Raw genomic sequence first — 10978 nt, 5'->3', positions numbered from 1 at the left:
TATTTATATCTTTATTACATAGTCATCAGATCACTTTCTATATTCTCGACACCAATTAATTATTAACAAAACCTTCTACAATCATCTGCTTTTAACTATTTAACAAAACTTCAAAATAATAAATATATTCACACACAAAACTAAATTAATCACTATTATTTAAACCAAACAGTCTTTTATATCATGACAAAGTACACAATTGTTATAGAAGTATACATGTCAAACTAGTAGCATCATACTTCTGTAGTTAATGGACAATGCCTATTGTAATTTATAAAATTATTCCATTTGATGTTCTTCCATCACATGCTATTAAAATGCTAATAAACTTTAAGTTTCAATTAATAAAGCAATTTTTGGTTTTTTCAAACTTCCCATCTTTTCATGTGAAAATAGTCCGAAAAGTAGACAGTGAAGTAAATATTTTGCCCATAAATGACAACCTTCATGTAAAGAATAAGAAGCTACCTCAAGAACTACAAAGGCAGCAAGAGGAAATAATAAAATGAAAATTATGCATCAAAGAGAATCATAAATACTGTTGATAATGTTCTTAAATCAGAACATAGCATCATTAAAATTTACACATATACAAGTCTACATTCAACTGCTTTCAAATGGTTAATACATTTGCTGTCTCCTCTTATGGCTGATTTTAAATTCTTATCTCAGAGAGATCAGATTTTTATTTTCATTGACTGAAACTAAATTTACTAAACTATGACTTGGCAATTAGATTCAACAAACCATCTCATAATGTATACAAAATTCTTAAATTTGATTTACCCATTACAGCTAAAAATCTTAAATCTTTGATCCACTGACCTTCTCAAAAAGTTAGTCAAAACCTCCTAATATATTTTGGAAAGTTCTATCTCAAATGTTGAGTGATAACTGACTTCTGAAACATTCATTGAATGTACAAAGGATTAAATGCCAGAGCTGTAACATACAGCAACTATAAACATCACAAGACAAAATATTTATAGATATCAGCCCTATTGGTACAGTTTCATTTGTGTCTAAGGCAAGGAGTGGACATGTATCTGATAAAAAACTCACAAAGAAATCCGGTCTCCTAAACAAAATTCAATATGGGAATCAAGTTATGGCTGATCATGCCTTTGTTACTGAAGAGGAACTTGCCATACTGGGAGCTATTCTAACCAAACCTAATTTTACAAGAGGTAAAATGCAATTAAATGCAAAAGATATTGAATATTCTAGACAACTTGCAAGAGTCAGAATTCATGTTGAAAGAGTAATTCGAAGACTAAATGTGTTCAGGATTCTAAGGAACTTTGATAGACCATGTAAGTAACATCCTCATTATTTGTGCTTCTTTGACAAACTTACAATAAAAACTTGTAGCCAAATGGAAAAACTAGATTCCAGTACTTTCATATGTTCAAGTTAGAAGCCCATTAATAATAATTATGGATAGAAATGTATTTATTTATATTGCACATAAAGTAACAAATCATTAATAAAGTTGCAATATATGCAAACAGTTGTTAACAATGTAGTCATTATTCATGGTTAATAAGGAACAATAAAGCCATTTTTCAAATCAATTTTTTATTTTTTTCTATGTTACATAATCATTCACAGAGGATTTTCTGAATATATTTATTTGAACGATATAATAGATACACATTTATTCCAGGAAATTTCCATTTCAAATCACTTATAAGATAATGTAACAAAAAATACACTGTGACTGATCTATCTCAGAAAGCTAATTAAGTTATGAAAATTTAATGGTTGGGGTTCTATAATTTATGAACCTGCACTAGTTTTGATGTAATTATGTACAGCATAATGATCACAGCACATAACCACCTCTTGGGTCTTCTTTTTAAATTTACACAACCATAATGATACTTGAAAATTTTGCATTCAACATTTGAACACATAATAATTTTTTCTAAATGAAGGTTTTCTACAAGTGAAAATTAATTCTACTTTATATACTACTGCAAAATCATGGTTTGAAACCAAAACAGGTAAGATGTATCTATAAAGGAATGCATTACACTTTTTGAAAATATCTCTTACAAAGTCTTCATTAAACATTATTGCTTGAATAATACATACATTAAGAGCCCACATTATGAAGTCAGTATACTCAATGTACTTTCATCTGCACTTGGATTAGAGTGGAGTATCTATGATGAACTCTCCTCAGTTCATAATTGCTACTAATACGGTAATCATTTAGAAGTTCACATGCTTGAGTTATATTTCTCCTTGAATATAATTCTATAATTCCTTTACTATGACATTTACATTCACTGTGTCCATCTAGTGCCCCCCCCCCCAAAAAAAAGGATAATGTAGATTTAATATTAAACTATTTTTAATACACATAGCATTTTCATGGGTCTTCACCATTTCATTCATAAATGTGTTTGTTACTTCTTCTTCATGTTGCAGTCTTCAAGACAATGAAGGAAAGTTTGTAGCATTAGATTTTTTAGTTTCAAATATTTCCTTGAGAATTGAATTTGGGAATCCAGTTTCATTGAATCTGTAAGTCTGGTGAGCCCTAGAAACAGTAATTCAGCCATTTCTGTGTTAAAACCATAAGGATGATACTGATTGTCTCATCGTAATCAGTTCCAACTTTTCTTACCTCATTTGCTGAACATTTATAATCAAGAGTAATAATGTGTATCACATTTGATAATTTAGCAGGAGACTGTGTAGCCCACAGGGGATCATAAAGGTCTGTAATCAGATGAGAAAAAAAAAGTTCTCATCCTCTCCTTCAGAAGCACTAACAGTTTCGAAATTACATTTATATAATGTGAATATTGTAACTGTAGGATATATTTTCTTTAGTTCAATAAGAGCCTCCTTCTGTGAATCAGCACCAAGGCAATAAACAAACATATTACTGAACTTGCATTTTTTTGCCTGTGAACCAAAGAAAGACTTTTTTTCTGGACAAGTGAAGTTGATCTTCTGTACTACCGATGACTCAATCTGAAATACATACACTCTGAAAATTGATGTTCTACAAATACATTTCATGGAGACAAGGAAAAAATGTAAGCCTAATTCTAAAATTACAATAAATTCCTCAGATTCACAATCTCCCCTTTTCCTTTTATACACTTATAAAACATTCATTTAATGTAAAGTTTAATAAAACACATTTCTGAACATGTAATTCTTAAAATAAAATACTACTTTAATAAGAAATATTCTACATAGCATTTTAGATGAAATATTTATTGGTATTATTTAATAAAAAAATCAACTATTTAATGGATTAAAGAATATAATAATACCATCAGCTAAATCTTCATTAACACATTACCTTCTTTGATGAATTTTTCCGAGCACATGCGACATTAGTGCATGAGTTCTTAGTCGAATACAAGCCTCCATTCTAAACAGTAAAGCAGCTATAAGACTGCAAGCTTCTTCAAGTCTAAAATAGGTTTCACAAATATTATTGACATCATGAAATACCACTGACATAATCTTAACCAAAATTATGAAAACTTTTTAAAAATGTAAATTCTGAGAGAAACTTACCCTGTTTTGCAAATGCAGTGTCCTGAATAAACAATGCCATCTTTCTTATTCAGTAAAACCTAAGCGTGATGGTTCTTATCAACTGTTTGACTGGCTCTTACATGCATTTTCACAATACATGCATCAATATTCTCTATGGATCTGTATAAAATGGGGCCAACATAAACAGCAATAAAAATATTATGCTAAAAGTGATTTGTATGCCCTCATACTATTATGTGTAATCTGTCCTGAAAATTCTACGAAGTAATTATATATATCTCATCATACTACACGTCTGGCCAAATTGTAAAACCATCAATCCAACCATATATAAACAAATATGGGTCCTGCACTTGCATGCCAGTGACAGCTGGTTTTTCAGAGTACCTCACATTCATCATTGAAAGATATTCTATCCCTTTTGATCGGTTGTTTCAATGAGCCATTTCAGAAATTAACATGAAATAAACAATCTAGACACTGATCCTAACTAATAACAACCACCATACTTAGTAGGAAGAGGTTTATCACAAACAGGAAGTTATCCTTCCATCCGACTTTATGCATGCATGACTGCATTAGTAAACAAGCGATTCATCAATAGCTATGGCAAAGAAAACAACTTGCATGAACAAAAAAAAGGAAAGAAAAGTTTGTTTGTTTGTTTTGCTATGTGTCATGCAGAAAAATCAGATGCGTTAAGTTTTGGCTAGTATGTTTGGAGTCTATTACATTTTCTTTATATTATATAAAACTAGTTACAATTGTAACTTGTATATAAATCATCAGTAAGTAAACATAAAATTATTTTCTTTATTTGCTTTCATTAACCAAAAATTATTAATAATCAATAACTGATCATTTATTGTTTTCAGATGAAGACCTTCTCATCAAAATGTTATTTTTAGTGCTCTACAAAAAAAAGGGACCTATTTTAGTGTGAGGTTATCTTCATTCTCTATTTTGTTATTATTCTTTAACTTCACATCTCTCTAATACCGACTGGATGGGTACAGCAAAATCCTACATCGGGACTTTATTTTGTGGGATGGTGAGGGGGTAAGTAGATTTTTCTAGCATTTTGCCCTTCTACAATAAGTTTTTTGTTTTTCCAAAGATTTCACACCCCTTCACCTACCACTATTTTACAATTACTGTGTGATTGCCTTACCTGTTGAACTTTTTGGGTTGGAAGGTGACTAAGTTCCTGTAGCAATTGCTGTTTCTTTTGTGCTTTAAGTGCAGCAACTATGTCATCAATAGTTGCACTTTGTGCTACAGTACTCTGATTCAATCGTGCCTGAGACACTGAAGTGATGATCTGGTTAAGAGGCTGGACAAGAACACCTTGAGGAACATTGACTTGGCTTAGGTGAGACATATTTACTTGCTGAGCTAGAGATGAGTGTGACTGATTTGTCACTGCAACTGACGGTTTAGCATCTACAATTAAAGTTTGAGCTTGACTGTTCGGATCAAAGTTGATGAGAGATGTCATCTTATCCCCAAGTGTATGAGGTTGGATCTCATGGGAAAATTGATCTGTGTTGACAGTGTTTGTTTGCCGAGCTTCTTGTAATAATGGTGTGTTAAAACTGGACAACTGATTACTTATAGAAGGGAAAGTAATCTGTGGATTGTTCTGATGTGAAACATCTATCTGAGAATCCGCTACTGATCCTATCCAATCTGGATGCATTTCTTCTTCAAGTACCTTCAAGGAAGGGTAATGGGAGTCAAATAAACTCAGTAAGTCTGAATCACAAAAACCAGGTGATGGATTTTCCAAGTCATTCAAAGGGTTGACAAGATTCATGATATCTGAAAATGAAAATAAAATTTACTCTCTATATATACATATATACTTCAATACATAATTTGACCTTTTCATTTAGCAAAGCATCTCCACACCACATACCTGTTTTCAGCTCTTGTATTACATGAATTTCAATGATGCAGTTTTTGCCATTTCTGTAACTTTCAAAACTTAAAATAATAAAGTTTCGAATTTTTAACTTATTTGCTACAACTGCAAGCTAACTAAAAATTTAAAACAACGAATTTGTTGACCTTATTAAATTACTTATTGTGGACTACTTATACCTTTCTGGAAACCAAAAAAAATCAATTGATCAATCTCTTCAGTCACTCACACAGTGTGATGTCGATCAGTCTCTTCAGCCACTCATACAGTGTGATGTTGATCAGTCTCTTCAGCCACTCATACAGTGTGATGTTGCTTGTAGTAGTGAAAATACTGAACAAGTCTACAGAGGTTAAACTTTTATAGCATAGGTTCAGAAGAGGGCTACTAGGATAATACCTGGGTTGGAAAACTTCCCATACAAGGAAAGGTTATAATCTTTTAAAATTTTTCTTTGAGAGAAAGGAGTTAAAGAGTTTTAAGATTATTAAGGGAATTGAAAGCAATACTTAATGATGAGAACAGTATGGCTTTGAGACACCTATATAAATTTTGGCATGGTAGCAGTCATCTTTATACAAGTTATATTTTTTTAACAGGGTAGTTAGCTTTCGAAATGGGTTGTCTTCAGATGTTGTTGACGCATCACGTTTAAAGGAAGGCTTAACAAATATTTAAATAATAAATACTGGCTTTGAGTTGTTTTTCTTTTAGTTTTGTTGATAGAACTTTTGTAACTTTGTACCCACTAATAATGTAGTTTGAACAGCTTATTAACAATGTAAAAATGTCACTCTTCCATAAACTGTCTGTAAAATGACAAAGTATGCTGCATTAGAACACAAAGAGACTGCATCTCTATTTCCTTATAGGTTATTCCTAACTCCCTTTTAACTTTCAGTTGCCATCTCTTTTGGTCATAAAACAGAAATGGTGTTCTGAATTTACGACCAACTTCTTTCTTCATTCCTAAAAGTTACATGTGTAGATTATGCGACTTTTTTTTGTGCAGTAAAGTACTGGATTAGGTTGCTTTAAACTGTTATTTTAAAATATCTGTTATGCGAGTCACATGTCAGATGGTATAAACTGTAATATTATATAATGAGGTTTAAGTGTTTCAGACCTCTTGTTTCATTGCAAAAACATAGCCAACTCAGATGTGTAAGTTTATATTTGTATTAGGGATGTGTTTTGTTGAATTCATATTAGTATTTCTTGAAATATCAAAGGAATTTTTTTTTGCATTAGGCTGTCACACAGATCTGAATAGGGTATGTGTGCAGAGCAAATATAATTATCAGCCCTACTAGTGCTATAGAGCAAAGTAAGTTTATGTATGGCATTAAACATGGATACGTTTAGCTGTATAAAGGAGACTGAGGTGTTTCAGAATGACTTGGATCAATGGGCTAGTGAGACAAATACTTGACAAATGTCTTTAATTATACAGTACGTGCATTTGGACTGTCATAATTCAATCACACATTTAATACAGATGAGAACCCACTCAACAGCATGATTGAAGAAAAGGATTTTGTCACAGGTGTATTTAAGTCATTCAAGCAATCAAGGTAGTATTCTGTTGCTAGTAGCAAAACTAATAATGCAAATGTGCATTTATACACACATTCTTATGAATGGAAGCACATTTTGCTAATATAATAGTAAATTCACAGACAATGGTTTATAAGCATAATGAACTGGTAAATTACAGACAACACTTTATAACCTCACAATATAAGCATAATGAAGTGGTTTTATGAAGACGGACAAATATTCTGTTGAAATATGTGGTAATATGTTCCCTAAAAATATGACCTTTTCATTATTCTTATAAATTGTTGTGTGGATTTACTATTATAGACATATTATTCAATAAAATGGAGTAATTCTTTCTTTACAAAAGGTCTCATATGGAACACTATGTACAGTTTTGGCCTCTACGTAAGAAAGCATACTGACTTAATAAGTTATTTATTACTGTCCAGAGTTGATACTAATAGGATGACACTGGAAATGGAAAGCTAACTTATGTAGGTGAGGACTGTCCTATATTCAGACAACAGACGATAAAACTGCTAATATATATATATGTATATATACACATGAACACACACTTTTTCTTTTTTTCTCAAAGGTTTGTGTGGAGGGAGAGCTTTTAAGAACCTATCAGTCCTTTTGCTGTCCGTATTTTTCAACTTATATTGTTAATAGTACTGAACAGAGTAAACTACATTAATACGTTTATACTACTACAAGTAGTAGTAATACTATACTAGATTACTGCTACTACTAGCAAATATCAAATAAGTGAATAACAGTAACATACCATCCAATCGATCTTGCTCAAACTGTGCATCAGATTCAAGTGCCATGATGAATTTTAACGTTGAATTATATTAAATATTACTTTTAAACTTAGTACTTGTTTGTTATTGCTACAAGTTACATTATTATAATAGTACTTATAAGTTATAGTGATATACTATAAGTACTATGAAGTATAATATAATATCACTCAGTTTAAGTTCAACGCAACTTGGGTTTTAAATTTCACATTTCCACAAACCAGGTCTAACTAATTATATTTATAACTGAGGATCTCAACACTTGTAACATGGATAAAATAAATTGCACTCCAAAAAAGTTCACATCTGATTTAAAGACAAAGGGAATAAGTAATCAATATCTTCATTAAAATAAACTTAGTAAGCATTCCAGAATTAAGTTGTTTCTCTTTACTTTTACATCATAAGCTATGACCACGCGATGACAACCAATCAGAAAGGTTTATTAGATCGGATGATTTTACGTCATCTACCAGAGTCTGGATTACAAAAGTTGAACAGTAAATAATATACGAAAGATATTACTGATTGATCACGATAAATACATAGATATATAATAAAATTAATATATATATATAGCTGCGTAGCGTGAAACGCTCAGCCAGCTACTTCCCCTACCAATCAATTTGAACATTAAGGTTTTTAAAAAATAATAAACGAATTATAAATTTTACTGAATGATGCGGCAGGCAACTCAGTTATAGATATAATTACTGAACGCAAAACTGCCCCTCGGTAACACTGACAAGTTTGTTTGAAGTTAAGCACAAAACTACCCAATGGGCTATCTGTGATCTACTCACCATGGGTATCGAAACCCGGTTTCTAGCGTTGTAAGTCTGCAGACATACCGCTGTGCCACTGGGGAGGAGGGTGGCAACACTAACAAGAAACTTCATATTGTATTGTTATTTGCCGTGCTTTTAAACTTTTACACTAAATTTCACATTGGAATGTTCTTTGCATTGCATTGTTTTTCATTTAATCCGTAGCTCAAATGTCATCGAAAAGTACTGACTTTTCATTACAAGTTAAGATTTTCGAAAATTCACAATGATTAGGCTTTTAATTATATCTAATTAGCAGAAACACTGCCCTACGAGCGGCTGTTTATGTTAGTAATTACTAATCGTTGTATTCATACCTCATTGAAAAAATCTAGAATAAGTGAACAAATTCTATAAAAAAAAAATAGATTTTTGGGGGGAAGTACTCCACGGGAGAAGTGCTAAGATTGTGTTGACATTGTTATGTCTCTGGTCGTTTGTTAATTTCACGTAAAACTTATTTCCGAAGAAGTTCAGAGATACAAGTCGTTTCTTAAATAAAACTAGTTTATTGTTTCTCAATACAACTTTGCAATACACTTAATTCCACAGTCACTTTAACTTAAACACACGCTATAATTCACAACGATTCACGCACTTTTCTTACGGCTTGACTAGATTATATGTCTCTATATCTCCCTGTCTGCTATTATTATCTCCGCTTTATTTGCCGGGCTTATATACAAAAATAGAGGGCGTCTAGCAAATACTAGGATATTCGTGATGTTCTCTGATTCTTCTAGAAACTCATGACGTGTTACGTGATGAAGCAGATGAACCCCACGTGAAGCAGAAGCCAACAAGACGGAGACCAGTACGGAAGAAGATACGTCCCGTAAAATTAAGAGACTTTGTTGAATTTTAATTTTGTGTTTGTAATTTCTGTACATTTAATTAAGCTATTGTTAATTGTTTATTGGTTTAATGTAAGTGGCTATTGTTCGGAACGAACAATACTAAGGAAGGGGCAGTGTTACGACAGTGGAAGTCATGTGACGCTAGAGAAGGGAAACAGTGAAGCCCTTGATGAAGTTACTACTACTGATGTGACTGTTACCGATGATAGGACATTTGTAGAGTTTCTTCGACAGTGGCTTTTTCAGGTGGCATTTCTTCAGCAGCGTCATTTGTTCTGTTGTTCCCTTCATTCCAACTGAAATGTCCTGAACCATGATAACGTCAAAGCCTGTTGGCATGCGCCACCTTTGGTTTACCTCGCTGACCATATTTTATTCGGAAAGTCACATCTGAGAGACGATCCACTATGTCATATGGGCCTTCCCATGGAGAAGACAACTTAGGAGACTTCCCTTTGGTCTTTTTGGGATTAGACAACCACACCTTGTCTCCTGGTTCAAAGCTGATTTCAGTAGATCTCTTATCATAACATAGCTTCATGGAATCAGCAGACGTTTTCAAGTTTGAATGCACTTGGTGGTGAATATCATCCATCCTTTCAGATAACATTTTCACGAACTCTGACACATTATCAGGCAACTCTTCGTAAGGTGGGCGTCCTGTTATCAGGTCCATTGGCAACCGAAGTTCCCGACCAAACACCAGCTTTGCTGGAGTGTATCCAGTGGCTTCATGCTCTGCTGTTCTACAGGCCATCAACAGTGGAGGGAGTAAGACATTCTAGTCATCTTGGCGGCTATTACAAAACTTTGCCAATTCCTGTCTAAGTGTCCAATTGTACTTTTCTACCATCAGACTGTGGGAGAAGTGGCACTGTTCTGGTATTTCGTATGCCAAACAACTTGCAGCATTCATGAAACACGCTGATTCAAAGTTACGGCCTTGATCCGAATGCAGTTCGTATGACATACCAAATCTGAAGAAGAAATCACTAATGGCCGAAGCTACAGTTGTAGCTTCCTGATTTGGTATTGCATATGCCTCAGGCCACTTGGTGAAATCACCACACAAATGTACCTGTTTCCAGCACGAATTCGGGGCAATGGACCAGCAATGTCAATGGCTACTCTTTCCATTGGTGCACCAACTTGATATAACTTCATTGGAGCACGTCCCTTATGCTTGGGTCCCGTTTTAGCACAACATGTACTGCATGTCCTCCTGTTAAACTATCATGGGATTGATGCAGCACAACTTCCCGTAACTTTCTTGGTATAACAGTTTGCCAGGTCGTCACTTTCCCATCTGCAGTTTCCCATCTCCGGACAAGAATACCATAGTACCCAATAGTTCTTTGTCACAAGGCTTAAGCTAGACATCTTCTCCCAAGCAGGGCGCAAAACACTTGCTTTTAGAAAATCAATTATTGGCTTCAAATTTTGGTCTTTCTCCTGTTCTGCTTTAATATCCATATGTGGTTCCATTTCACC

At 33.3% G+C, this 10978-nt stretch overlaps 1 protein-coding gene across 1 annotated transcript in view; it reads right to left on the bottom strand.

The window, feature by feature from the left end:
• The window catches only part of LOC106478113 (sterol regulatory element-binding protein 1-like), a 41543-nt gene extending 33328 nt beyond the window's left edge, over positions 1-8215 (bottom strand). Inside the window, exons 1-2 of the mRNA XM_022381656.1 lie at positions 7785-8215; positions 4700-5349 (exon numbers count right to left, since the gene is read on the bottom strand). Coding sequence (XP_022237364.1) covers positions 4700-5349; positions 7785-7830 — 696 coding nt within the window. The 5' untranslated portion in view covers positions 7831-8215. The remainder of the gene's footprint in view (positions 1-4699; positions 5350-7784) is intronic.
• Between the last annotated feature and the right edge of the window lie 2763 nt (positions 8216-10978).

This window comes from Limulus polyphemus, unplaced genomic scaffold (assembly GCF_000517525.1).
Source record: "Limulus polyphemus unplaced genomic scaffold, Limulus_polyphemus-2.1.2 Scaffold181, whole genome shotgun sequence".
NCBI lineage: Eukaryota > Metazoa > Arthropoda > Merostomata > Xiphosura > Limulidae > Limulus > Limulus polyphemus.
Note: the sequence above shows the minus strand (reverse complement) of the source record. Positions and strands in the feature narration are given on the sequence as shown.